The sequence below is a fragment of the Lonchura striata genome, chromosome 12 (genome assembly GCF_050655825.1).
Source record: "Lonchura striata isolate lonStrDom1 chromosome 12, ASM5065582v1, whole genome shotgun sequence".
Lineage (NCBI taxonomy): Eukaryota > Metazoa > Chordata > Aves > Passeriformes > Estrildidae > Lonchura > Lonchura striata.
Window position 1 is genome coordinate 6,713,424 of NC_140714.1, and position 13,444 is coordinate 6,726,867.

Consider the following 13,444-nt stretch of genomic DNA (forward strand, 5'->3'; position numbering starts at 1 on the left):
CCATCCTAAACACACTTTTCCTTGGGCACCTGCTCCTTTTGGAAGTTAGCTATTTAAAAGGGAAATTTGAGTGGCAGTCTAAGGGTGCAGAGAGGAGCTGGCTGAAGGGCTGGGGTTAGCACTTTCTCCTCAGTCTGGTCCCCTCCTCACCTTTAAGTTATTTGTATGCATAGTTGGCTCCCCAAGCTGGTTGGCACTGAATGAGTCGGGATAATGTCATGGTTGCCCACGAAGCAGTGCCAGCATGAGAGCATAACCTTGCCAACACAAGGGCATTGATTAGAGCAGAGGAACTAGGGCAATCCAATTATAACCACAAATGCCATTGGCTTTCTCGAATTCTTACTCAAATAACTGCAGACTCTCTGCTGTATTAAGGTGGTCTGGACTATATCAAGAAAGGGGAATTTAGAGGACTTAGGTAGTACAGAGTAGGCAGGATTTAATTCTTAACTACTGTATTGCCTATTTGCACATAGGGTTAAAGGATAGTATTTTTCAGATAGGTAGAAGCTGGCTGATCCCCTTTGCCTGCTGCGATACTGCAGAATAAATTTTTGGAAATTATTACAAATATTCCTAAAAGGAAACTATACAGGAAAAATAACTAAGACGTTTCCTATCATTTCAATCTTGTTTGAGCATTGAATATTCCTTTGTTCTGTAATATTATGCTTCCTCTAACCTACTCAATGGGTCAGATAAGGAAATGTGATATTTTTCACCAGCATGACAAAATTAAACTAAAGCTACAAAGAGCATGAGGGTTGTAGCCTGGAGTCGTAGATGAGTAGTTCAGATCTGGCTTTATATTAAATGCAGAAGTGAACAGTCTTTCGTGGATGAATCACATTCAATTAGCTACTTCCTATGATGAACTGATTAAAAATTAAGTGGCATCAAATAAGCCTGATTTTGCGCTTACATTTAAATAATGCTATAATTACATACTAATCAGACGGTAAATCTTAATTGTACATGTTCCATATGTTTTATATGCCTGTTCTCCCTCTTCACTTTGTCGTCTTTGTATCAGCATGGAGTATATTTTCAGGCTGCTTTTATGTTTGGCCTAATTGAATATCAAAAGCAGTATATGTGAAACTTCCTGAATTCTATTCTTTGTCCAGTGGCAGCTGTGCTATTAGATGACCTTTACCATTCCTGTAGCACAGAATAATAAAGGGAAGGGGGGAGCTGAAGCCCAGGCGTGTTATTGTTAGAGACAGAAATAAATCATATATAATTGCTTTGCTGTGAAGGCCAAATCCTGCCGTTCTTCATGCCTGAGTTAGAAATACAGGATTTGGACCTTTGTTTCCTGTGGTTTCCTGGCCACCTTGGACGTGCCCAGAATCCTCACACTGCTGCTGCAGTGGCTAATTACCATTGCAGGGCTCCATCCCTCCTGCACGGACCAGGAGCTGGCTCTGCTGCAGGGAATGTCCACCTCTGAGTGCTACTGGCTTCCCCAAGGTGGCTTTGAAAATGAATCCTTAGATGTTGAATTACATGGTGGGCTTCCACAGAGTGCTTCTGTTTCAGTTCCCTGCTTGTTTGGAGCAGGCCCACGCAACTTTGTTGAGGTAGTAGGTATTTTGACTTAGCATACACGTGGTACTTTATTCACTCCAGATTGTACTGAATGTTTTTTTCTGCCTTTTAACCATAGATCATGACCACAGTCACAAAAAGAACAAGCGGAAACACTGGAGAAGGCAATGGGCAGAGAGCAGCAGCATATTATCTGATATGGAGATGTTGAAACACAGCCTGGAAGTGAATTCTTTTTCTGGGGACAGCAACAAGACGGGGACCATTGGTGAAAAGAAGAGCCACAAGCGAACAAAGCGGTTCTTGTCCTACCCACGTTTTGTGGAGGTGATGGTGGTGGCTGACAGCAGGATGGTCGCCTACCATGGAGCCAACCTACAGCACTATGTCTTAACCCTGATGTCAATAGTGAGTGTTCAACCAGGGCAAGTAGATTCACCTACAAATCATTTTCTAGTGGTCACAGAGCCCCTCTCTGCTGCGTTTGTATGCAACGCCATCAGTTTGCCTTCTCTAGGCATGGAGATAATGCTGGGGTTACATCAAAATTGGTAAAACATGGCTGGAAAATGCTGGTTGGAGTCTTCTTTCCCAGATCCATCACGCTTCTTGATCCTTCTCACACCTCTCTCTTCCAGCTTTCTGAACATCAGACACCATGAACAATATCACTGGTTGTATAGTCCACAGCTATACTCTTCTTTTTATTTAAGCCCATGTGAATTAACAGCCGAATTTAAAAAAGTACTCTGGGCACTGTGCCTTCCAGGGGACTGATGCTGGTGGGTTATGCAGTTGCCTGATTTCACCTGCTGTTGCAAGGAGAACGAGTCTATTGTCACCTTGATCCTTAGCATAGTTCTCAAGTTGGCTTTCCAGGCTGAGAATAAGCACCTGAGTAGTTGCAGGTACTAAGATGCAGTAGTGCAGTTTCCAGACAGGCAGTTCTGTATATGCAGAGTGAGTAGAAGGGATTATCCAACATATTTGTGTCTCTGGAGCAATGTTCATCCTGTTTGAGGGTAGAAGTGCACTCAATATGTGGTCTGAAATTGCCCATGTCAAAATCAGGCAATTGGAAGAATAAGTTTCTTTTGGCAGTCTTGTTTGGTGGTCTTTGTGTCTCAAAGCAGAATGATCCTTTAATTTGGTGAAAGGTGTGCTAAAGCAAAAGGAAATATTAGGTTTCTGTGATACCAGCAGGTTTTTTTTCATTCTAAAATTGTGCTTCTGCCAGAAGGTCTCTCCAAGTAGCATCAAAGCACTGAGTAGGGCAGAAGAGCAGCCCAGGAGAAAAACAGTTGCAACATGAAGAATATGTGTGTTGTCTTAACTGTTTATTTCCTTGAATGTCAACAGTAATTCCAAATATTGCTTTTTGAAACAGGTGGCTTCTATCTACAAAGACCCAAGCATTGGAAACTTAATTAATATTGTTATTGTGAAATTGGTCGTGATACATAATGAGCAGGTAATGGAAATTATTTTCTTCACTTTCTGCTTGACAATGGTATTTGTAGTGAGCATTGTCATGAATAATTAAAATACCTGCTTTCTGTTTGTTGCTTATCAGGATGGTCCTGCAATATCTTACAATGCCCAGACAACATTAAAAAACTTCTGCCAATGGCAGCAGTCCCAAAACCACCCAGAGGGAAGTCACCTTCGGCATGATACAGCCGTGCTTGTTACCAGGTGTGGTGAATATTCTTATGAAAACTGTAGCCAGTTGTGCATCAGGGCCCATGAGCATGTAATATATGGGAAATGGTCAGATTTTGATGTGGATGTAATGATATTTGCAGTTGTGGGAGCATGTGTCCACCAGAACGAGATGATTTTGAGAGGCTTAAGACTGTCTAAGGTCTGCCCATGGGTTTAGCACAAGATGAAAAACTCTGACTGTGGTGGGGAGTTAGTTTGGACTGTGGATGATGTGGCAAAACAGCATGAGAAGGTCCTTTGGAGGACCAAGAATTGTTTCTGCTGTTGTTACATGTGCTTGTACCTTAATTCACTGCTGCATTGAGAGTTAATGTGTCAGGTCTGTTCTGCTTTCAGACAGGATATTTGTAGAGCGCACGACAAATGTGATACTCTGGGTAAGGAAAACCTTTTTTTTTTGTCTTTTAATAACTTTTTTTGTAGAGACAATGTTAGATGTCTATGCTGAACTGTAAGTGACATTTCTTTTTCCATCATAAATCTCTGTTATCTCCTAGGTCTGGCAGAGCTGGGCACAGTCTGTGACCCATACAGGAGCTGTTCAATTAGTGAAGATAACGGACTGAGCACTGCTTTCACCATAGCACATGAACTTGGCCATGTGTATGTTTTATGTAAATACATTTGCATTTAAATAGCCCAATATTTATGCTAACTAGGGCTTGCCAGCCAGGCTGGGAACTGATACTGCTAAGACTAATTATATGAGGGGAGATCAATATATTTGGGGAGAAGATCACCACTGAGGTAGATGAAATTGTGGGGTGCTCTGGAGCCTACCTGAGAGCAGCCAAACCAGCAGGGCCATGTTTTGAGGAGGATAAATGACAGAGTAGCACAAGCAGCACCTAAGAAATGACATCTTGACCAAGTTATTTGAACTAGCCAGGGTTTTGGGCAGAGGTCCTTGCGGGGGACCAGGACAAAGGATTCTGGCACATCTGAACTATCTTCTGAGACTGAAGTCTTCTCTGAGAGCAGGTCCTCATCCTGCTACAGCTTGTCCCACAGCTCTGTGTGGTGCTGGTGAAGGCAGTGCAGCAGCTGTGTGTGAAGGAGGAACTTACCCAGGGCATCTGGGAGGTGATGAGGTGTATAAGTGAGCTTAACTCAACCCTTGAACTGTTTCATCATGGAAAATCTTGTGCTGCTGGATATCCCCTGAAGAAGTGCTGCCATTCACCTCCTCCAGCAGAAATTTCTTTCAAGCAACTTTTGCTTTTTCTCACTACTGAGACTTTTTCTCACTACTAAGCAGTCATGAGAAAATCACCTTAGATCACATAGTCCTTTACCCCTGGCTACAACCTTAGGCAGCTGACTCAGTCCCAAACCATCACATGCCTGCTTTGCAGTGGAGCTCTGTAGGTGTGGGATGGATGAGTACTTGGGAACAGATCTCGCATTATTCTAAACTATTGCTTTTCTTCATGGAGAGCTGGCTGAGACTGTGTATTTTTAACCACAGTAGTATTTGTTTAAATAAGACTTCCTGACAGAAAGTCCCCAAAATTTTGGTGTTCCCCATACCTAACCTATGGCTAATTCCTTTGCTAATGCTGCCTCAGAGCTGCTAGAGGGGGTTAGCAGTGCTCCCAAGCAGGAAACTCCTCTGTGCTCTTTTTTTCAGAGAGCAGAAAAGATGGTTTGTTGGAGGTAATCTTAATGGAATACAAACTCCCCAGCCTTGGAATACAGGATCACACCAGGTCACTTCCCCTTCCCCACTTCAAACAGCACAGCACTTTAAGCCGCTCTGTCTCCATTAGTGAATTTACCACATTCTTCAAGGTGTCATGTGCTGCAAACTTCACGTTGGTTTCTGCTGATACCAATGCTTGCTGGCATTTTGTAACCCTGCCACATAAAGTATAGGAGCCAAGTCTATCCCTGGTACAACCCTGCTTAAGCAGCCCCGTGGCCCAGGGCATTCAACTGCAATAGAAAATATTTTGCATCCAAGAGTATTGTGTGCATGAGGGTCTGCAGTTAGTGGGCTCAAGTCAGTCATCTCCTTCAGAATTCCCTGAGATCAACTCTTGGATCTGTGGTCAGTTCCAGAGTATTTGCCATTTTTATGAAGGAGCATCTCTGGCTAAATATATGCAGTCATGGAGTGGAGAGCTTAGAAGGATGCTGCACAGCTTTTCCCACATGAGTTCTAGAAACCCTCTTCATTAACACTTCTAAATTTATTATGAATATGTGTGTATTAATACTTTTATTCTGTAATATCTGTCAGTGGCATATGTAGGGAAAATTCTTGGGTTTGCTTGCATTTAGTTTACACTGTTGCCCTTGCTATGCTAAAAACTTGATGTTTGCCTCTTAACTGACTCTACTTTTTGCTGCTCTTTTCCTCTTAGATTTAACATGCCACATGATGACAATCACAAGTGCAAGGAAGATGGAGGTAAAAACCTCCAACAGCATGTCATGGCACCAACACTGAACTTCTACACCAATCCCTGGATGTGGTCAAAGTGCAGTAGGAAATACATCACTGAATTTCTGGAGTAAGGCCTTGCATATGCATGTGTTGGGCTGTTTTCACATGTCCATGTGTCCCATGGAGTTCTTCAGTTAATTAGGAGTCCTAGTGTGCAGCGTTTGGAGGAAATCAGAGAGATTTGTGTGTGCACACATCCTTTACATAGAGCAGGAATGCAGCCCTGGCATCCAATGCCTGCCAGTTCAGCCTCATGATAAGCTGGCAAGGACCAGCCTCTCAATGGGGAATAATAAGTCTTCCCCCATGGATATTGCTTTTAAGGAATGTGTGTTCTCCTCAAACCTGAAGAATGACTTTTCCAAGCTTTGTGGCCCAGATACGGAGCTGTGTTTTAGAAGGCAGATTGAATCTGCCTTTCTGCTCCACAGGTCAAGATAAAGCCCTGGCACTAATCCGTGTGGGAACACCGTTCCAGGAGCCCACGGGTCAGTTTGCTGCATAGTGATTTGCCCATTTTGCTGTGATGCCTTCCCGTGTGTTGTGGTGTGGAACAGAATGAGAGCCATGATGGTGTTCTGGCAAATCCAGGAGCTCAGTCCCTTGGGCAGTTTTGCTAATCAGTGATTTTTTTTTTCTAAATTCTTTATAAAAATGCGCCAGTGCTTGCTCAGCAACTAAATGCACACTTAGAAATGCTTTTGCCATGGTAGCTGACTGGGGCGTGGTGGATGGTTGCTGTCACAGCACAAGGGTGATGGTGTGTGGGTAACACACCCTCCTGTGCTTGAGTTTGAAATAGCTCTTGTAGTGCTTGTTAAATATGGCAAACGTGGTGTGCAACTGCCCTAAGGCTAATTCAGGCAAACACAAGTGGATTCTGATCTCCCACCTCCTGTTAACACCAGTATTCTGATTTGTTTTGTAGCACTGGTTATGGGGAGTGTTTGCTTGATGAACCTTCATCAAGAACTTACACATTGCCTCAGCAGCTCCCAGGGCTGATTTATGACGTCAACAAACAATGTGAGTTAATTTTTGGACCCGGATCCCAAGTGTGCCCCTATATGGTAAGTGAAATTTCACACCTTATTTTTCCTGGTTTTGCCAGAGCAAAATAAGGTCTCCTGGGGTTGGATGAATGGCAGACTCACAATCCATCAACTTACTGTCAAGCTTGTGAGTTAATGATAAATCCTGGGGGGATAATTTCATAAAGGATTATCTGTCTGGTAAGGGATATGGTACATATTTAATGTTTTGATTTCTGCAATCACTTAAGCAGATGCAGTGTCGGCGACTTTGGTGTATCAACGTCGATGGTCCTCACAAGGGATGTCGAACCCAACACACACCTTGGGCTGATGGGACAGAATGTGAGCCTGGAAAGGTCTGTAATACCTGGTGGTCTGTGCCTCGTGGCTTTATTTCCTTGGGCTGAGGCTGAGCATATCAATCAGAATCATCCTACCTTAATGCCAGTAGTGTGGGGCACGGTTCTGACTGCAGTGCTGGAAGCCCAACGCAGCTCTATGTGCTTTAAGCCTGATGGTGCCTGATACATCTCCAGCCCAGATAACATGATTAAAGTCAATTGCTTGGCATAACATTGTTTAAAGCAGGTATTCCTAGAGTGCTTATCTTTTTGAATTAATGCCCTTGAGTGAACTTTTGAGCAAAACTTCTTCAAAGCTTCCCTAAGCTTTTGTTAGAAATTGCCTATGTGATGTGAGCAATTAGTAATTCTGTGTAACATAAACTTGTCAGCTGGCTTTTCATCTTGACAGCTTCAGAGTAAAATATAGAACTGGTTGACATTTTATGTATGGAACATTTTTGGCAGTAATTCATAGAAACTTCCCATTTCCACGTGCAATGTTAATTTCCAGCTAGCATTGTGGTTTCTAGGGTAAGTGTTTAATTTTTAGTTATTCGTCTCTGTAGAAAAATAGTTGAGAGCATTTTTCTTTTATTGAGATACTGAAGCTTTTGAATAAAAATGCTAACTGGTTCTTACTATTTGTGTCTGAATAAAAGTAGTCTCCATCTGTGTCTAGTAAAAATAGTGTGATGTTATTCTACACAGTATAGCTTAAAATTTTGCTTTTCTGGCTCTTAAGATCAACATTAATAATGATAATGTTTTCTTTAGAAAGAGTCAAAGTTTTGAATCATAGTCTCAAAGTAACTTCAATAAAAATTCTGGATGCTATTTGAAATATAGTTTTCCGTACAGGCTGTGGAAGTGTTTGGAAATTTATCTTTTGATGTATGTGTCTGAAAACTCGATTGTTCAATGACACTTGACTGATTTCCTTCAAGACAATGAGCATCACGTATCAATTTGCCTTCCTTTCTTAGGGAAAAGTGCAATTGCAGATTTGTTTTTATGGTTGAGAAAGTGCATTAGAGATGTAATTGGAATGTCTAATGTTTTTCTGTAAAATCTCCATTTTGAGCATAGGTGTCTGCGGAGTCCCTGTGACTTGAGACCTTGTGCCCTCAACTTCTCTGTTGGTGAGCTTGGGATCTGCTCATGCTGAAAGATCAGCAATAACTTTGACATTTTCTTGAAATTCCAAAAATCTGGGTTGCAGCAAACCTGCACTTACCCTTGGATATGACCAGAGTGATGTGCAAATAGCAACAGCTGAGCAGATCAGCACCCCCTCAGAGCCACCCTGTGTCATGCAGTGTCCAGCTGCATGGCTCTTAATAAAGACCATCTGAGCAAAAACATTTCAGGCCACAAATTTAGACAATCTGACAAGTTTAGACAAGCTAGATAAGTGTGATCTGAACGTCTCAGCTGAGAGAAGATAGGCTCTTAAGAAAAGCAAATGCAGCCCACTCATGTTTGGGCATTTAAATGTATTCTCACAAAAGGGCTTTATGGAGTAATTTTGCTGCCTGTGTGTTCATCTGATTCAAGCTTAAAGTTTGGATCAACATAAACTCTGTCCTGCTTGGTATTTACTTGGGCTTGTAAAGTGCTGAGGTGCGAGTCTGAAGTGCTTTTCCTTGGAATAAATTGCTGTTTTGGTACTTTGCTGTGGCCAGGAGCCCTGTCAAGCTGCTATTTGCTGACTAATGCCTCAAGTCTGCATGTTTAAAGCCCATGCTGTATGGGTTGGCAGATGGAGAAAATACCATACCATTTTTTATGGAGATATCTTTGGAAATAAGAGAGCTTGAATAGCTAAAAAAAAAGATTTAGCTAAAGCTACTGGGATGTAGATTTAACTAGGCTCTAAATTTACTCTTAAATCAAGGGCATTAAAAAACATGAGAGTATTAACTTACGCATATTTTACACATGAGGACACTGAATCTGATATTGCCAAATCAAGCCATAAGCCCAGCCCAGAGTCTGGCTTTGCTGCATGATGGTTTTACCATATTCCACAGAACCAGCTCATTGTTGGGTGGAGATAAATCTCTGAAAGAAGATAAAGGGGGTTGTAAATTTGGACCACTCTCCATTGTGGTTTTCAGGGCTGTTTAAAGTATGGTAACTGTAGAGCAGATGAACAGTCATGATTTGTGTCTGCTGCCCTGTGGCAGCAGGTAGTGTGTCTGTTATGCATGCATGGAGCTGCACAGCCCCTTCTGCCCCCTGCTACTCCATTCAGCCAGCCAGCCCAAGGATGGCAGCTGGATTTGGGGAATTATCTGGAACTCCAGTGGCAATACAAAGGAAAGGAAAGTCTGCTGTAATGTCTTCCATCCCTGCCAATGCTCTCCAGCTCCACTGTGTGTCTAAGATATTTTGAATTTGCTCCAGACAATCTGCCTTTTATTCTCTTCATTCTGTGAGCTGTAAGCTTATAGGAAAGAGGACCCTGGCAGGCTTTTTAGTCTTTCTGCTGTATCTCAACATAGAAATTATTTTTAAAATATGAAAGGCATAAAGGTTGCACAGCCAGACTGTTCACAGTGTGGTTCCAAGAAGCACCATTGTGTTTTCATAAGATAATCTGGCCATTTATTTAAAACAGCTGCTCTTTTCCCCTGCTTTGCTTTACCATCAACTCCAACCCCCAAATTTTTAATAAAATCAATAGGTGTAGATGACTTCCTGGTTAATTCTCAACCATGAGATGGGAGACATATAGGTCATGTCACGGTCTGTAAGCTATGTTCATTCACTAGTTAGCTATTCAGTCATCATCCGTGGGTCAGTGGTGCCTGGCATGACTCTGGTTAGATATTTAGCTGTGAGCATCAACATTGCTGCAAGAAGTTCTCCACTGGGACAGCACTGTTGGATTGCTGTCATGTATTTCTGTTGTTTAATGATAGCTGTCACTGTATAGGGACCCCAACCTTCAGGTTTTCAACCTCTAAATGCCAGGAAGAGTTGTGCATTGTAATTTGTCCTGCAGCAAAGAAACAGGCATTTCAGCTGATTTTATTGCTGTCCTTTATTGTAGCAGATGGGTTTCAGTCACTTTTATCTGGGGAATCAGATCTTCAGATGAAAGCAAATCTGGGGCATTTTGCAGCATAGAGACCATGCTTGTCTCTGAGCAAACACCACATGCAGGAGTTAAATTATTTCTTCAGCTGTCCTGCAAACCATATCCATGGTCAAATGCACCTGAGATCAGCTTTCTTCATCAGCAAACTATGTAACAAGTCAGCCTTCATGGGGCAAAAGATGTCGTATGTGCTACAGAGCTGGTGTTCTGTGGGATGCACAGCCCATGACAGCTTGATTCTGCTCTGTTTGCCTAGATAGCTTTATCAAAGGTGGTTCATAAGGGTGTCTTAAAAAAGTGGGGTGAGCTTGTGGTGTGTCTTGACACAGCCTTGTTGTGGTATTAGTGGAAGGGCTGGAAAAACACAGTGCATCAGCAAATTTAACCCTGTTCCCATAAAGATCATCAGATCTGAACAGCACCTGGTACACAGAAACACTGCAAGGGCATATTTTAGTTATGCTCTCTACCTGTATTCGTAGTCTGTAGCCTCTTCTAATCTGTGAGCAATTAGCAATGTTTGGGCTTCCCATAATTACAAAGATTTAGGCATCTGTATGTCTCTGGGTTTAAAACAACTGTAGCAAGCACTGTTCACTGAAAGGGGATACTTTCCCATATATTCTGGTGAGGCTAGAAGGTGACTCCTTCCTCACTTCTGCAGAAGTCTGTGTAGTCCATCTAGTAAACATACCCCAAAGGACACAATTTATACCATGAAAATAGGGATGGGGGCTTGCCAAGGTAACTTAATCCAGTTTTCCAAGCAAAAGAAAACAAGAGTCATAGCTGGAAAACAGAAATGTAGACTAGGTCTTGGCAAGTCCCATGTTATGTCTGAGTGTAAAATAAAATTAAAAAAAAATAAAAAATAAAAAAAAAAAATTTGGGCTTGAGGAATTATTTTTTTCACTTTATTTGCCTTTTAGATTTGAAAGTTTTTTGCTTTGGGTAACTGTGGGGAGGTTTGAGTTTTCCCTGGTGTTTCTCCTTGTTGCCTGTCTCCTCCTCTGACACAGCTCTCCGTGCAGAGTTTCTGCAGCTCTCCTGGAAATCAGATAGGGCAGCTTTTTGAAAAGCCAGTGCTGTGAGCTTGCTGTGCTGCTTAGCACCAGTAAACAGGGAATATTTAGTGGTTGCTGTTGCCTTTAGTCTTCATCCCATAAATCATTCCGTGGACTCAGCACCTTGCCTTCATTTGCCATTTAAGGGTATGGAGAAAGAAAAATATGGGGGTGATAGACGAAAGTAAAAGTAGTTCAGTTTTATTTGATTGCAAAATCATTGTGTGTGGCTGAGAAATAAGTGAGGCTGAGTCTTGTTGCCCAGGCTGGTCACAGTCGGTCGCTCGTAATGCAAAGCAGCACAATCCCACCTTTGCCATGTCTCTCCTTCATGTGCAGCACTGCAGGTTTGGGATGTGTGTGCCCAAGGAGCTGGAGGCGCCGGTGACAGACGGAGCCTGGGGCACCTGGAGCCCCTTCGGGACCTGCTCGAGGACCTGCGGCGGCGGCATAAAGACGGCGATCCGAGAGTGCAACAGGCCCGAGTGAGTGCACGGAGGGGAAGTGCCACAGGGTGAGATGGGGAAAAGCAGATTGGCCTGCCCAAATGGGCTGAAATCAACTTTGACTGTCCCCAGTCCTTGTGAGTGCCAAGGACATGTGGCTCTGCCCTGGGGATGGGTGGCTTTGCCCAGCATGGGTGAGGCAGGATATGGTCATTGGCATGTGGGTGAAGTGCTCTAAAAAGGGATCCATTCAACAATGAGGAATAAAAAGCTGATACCTACATGGGTTTATTACCTTCTGTTTTCTTGTAGAGGCACAGCTGGGGTCCCACTTCCAGAAGTGTTTTTCTTTCTCCAAAGCTGTGATTCAGAAAGGAGGGAGAAAGGAAGGAGCCTTCCTTTTTTACCATTTTACCCCGGATTCAGTTGCTTTTGCAGCTGTTCCTAGAGGGCTTTCTAATAAAGTTTTCTACTGTTTTATTCCTGCTTTGTCTGGTTTTGCAGCTTTTGACTGCTTTTGCAGCTGATCCTTTATACAGTTACATTTCAGCTGGAGCAGACTAGCCAAACCTCAGCAGAAATCTGTGACCCATTAAAAAGTGGCACTCAAAATGTTTGCTATCAGCCTGGAATGCAAAATCCTTCACCGTTTGAAATGGCAGGGAATTTTGCTGTGGGCTTCAAGGAGACAAATATGTAGTTGGTGCAATAGTAAGAGCTTGAGCAACTGGTATGAAAGCAGCCTATTTACGTAAATTGTGAATTGTGCTGGTTTCTGTTTAATTGCCTTCTTGCAGAAGAAGGGAGGCTTTCTGGGCTTTTATTTGAGACTGAGATACAGACCAGGAGAGAGTCTGTGGGACTGGTTGCACTGAGGGGTCTTAAAAAGATTCCTATTTCTCATCATTGGTGTTGGATGGTTTATTGCCAAGGAAATTGCCACTAGGGATGTGCTAGTGATAGTTTCATCACTATTAATGGGAGAAGGGAGTGTTTATACCTCTGGCACTGGTGGTGTGCTAACAGGAGAGGCTGCTCAGCACAGCTGGGCAAGTGTCAAAAGTTGAGGCTGAGAGAGTAGGAGACCAGCACGTTAATTAAAACAATGCTAAGAAAAACACAAGTGTGCAGGGCTCTCATCTGGCTGTGCTGAGTCAGCATGCTCCATATGGTCTTTGATAGCCATGGAAAGACAAAAACAAAGCATCTTTGCATCTCTGCTGCTGAAACTTTGGATGCTGTCAGCAAGATGTATTCCTGTCTCCTGAGAGGCATCTATTCAGACTGATAGCTTTTTGTGATAGAAAATCTCCTTTATCCTGTAGCCTAGCCAAGGGATTTGAAATTCCATCTTCCCTGATAGCTTGTGGTTTGTATGCTGGTGCTTCAGTAGGCGTATTGCTGTGGCTGGGATTTGCAAAAGCATCTAAACACACTTGGCACCAAGCTGCCTGAGAAATCCTTAAGATTGATAGTGGTTATTTTCAAGGCCCCCTTTCCTGAGCTTTGTGCTGGGGGAGCTCCAGTGCTCCAGAGCTTTCCACTGATTGTTGATTTGTGCCTGTAATTTGACACCATAGTGTGAGCTTCCACCTCCCTTGTCCCCATTATCATGGGGCTGCTAAAATGATGCAAATGGTGAGACCCCACTGGATACTCTCTCGCCTTTTCCCCTTCTCAAAGTACTTCAAAAACAGACAGTTTCTCCTCTGTTGTAGAAGGCAA

At 42.9% G+C, this 13,444-nt stretch overlaps 1 protein-coding gene across 9 annotated transcripts in view; it reads left to right on the plus strand.

The window, feature by feature from the left end:
* Positions 1-13,444, plus strand: part of ADAMTS9 (ADAM metallopeptidase with thrombospondin type 1 motif 9) — a 79,383-nt gene that overhangs the window by 12,626 nt on the left and 53,313 nt on the right. For 8 of the 9 annotated variants that reach the window (XR_014958050.1, XR_014958049.1, XM_085590050.1 and 5 more), the window contains 9 exons: positions 1,673-1,962; positions 2,942-3,025; positions 3,128-3,249; positions 3,616-3,656; positions 3,777-3,882; positions 5,646-5,795; positions 6,657-6,798; positions 7,011-7,118; positions 11,613-11,758. Coding sequence is in view for 7 of the 9 variants with exons in the window: in XM_085590050.1 (XP_085446176.1) it covers positions 1,673-1,962; positions 2,942-3,025; positions 3,128-3,249; positions 3,616-3,656; positions 3,777-3,882; positions 5,646-5,795; positions 6,657-6,798; positions 7,011-7,118; positions 11,613-11,758 (1,189 nt within the window). In the remaining 2 variants the exon portion in view is untranslated. The remainder of the gene's footprint in view (positions 1-1,672; positions 1,963-2,941; positions 3,026-3,127; positions 3,250-3,615; positions 3,657-3,776; positions 3,883-5,645; positions 5,796-6,656; positions 6,799-7,010; positions 7,119-11,612; positions 11,759-13,444) is intronic. The other variant, XM_021551207.3, reaches the window with a different exon arrangement.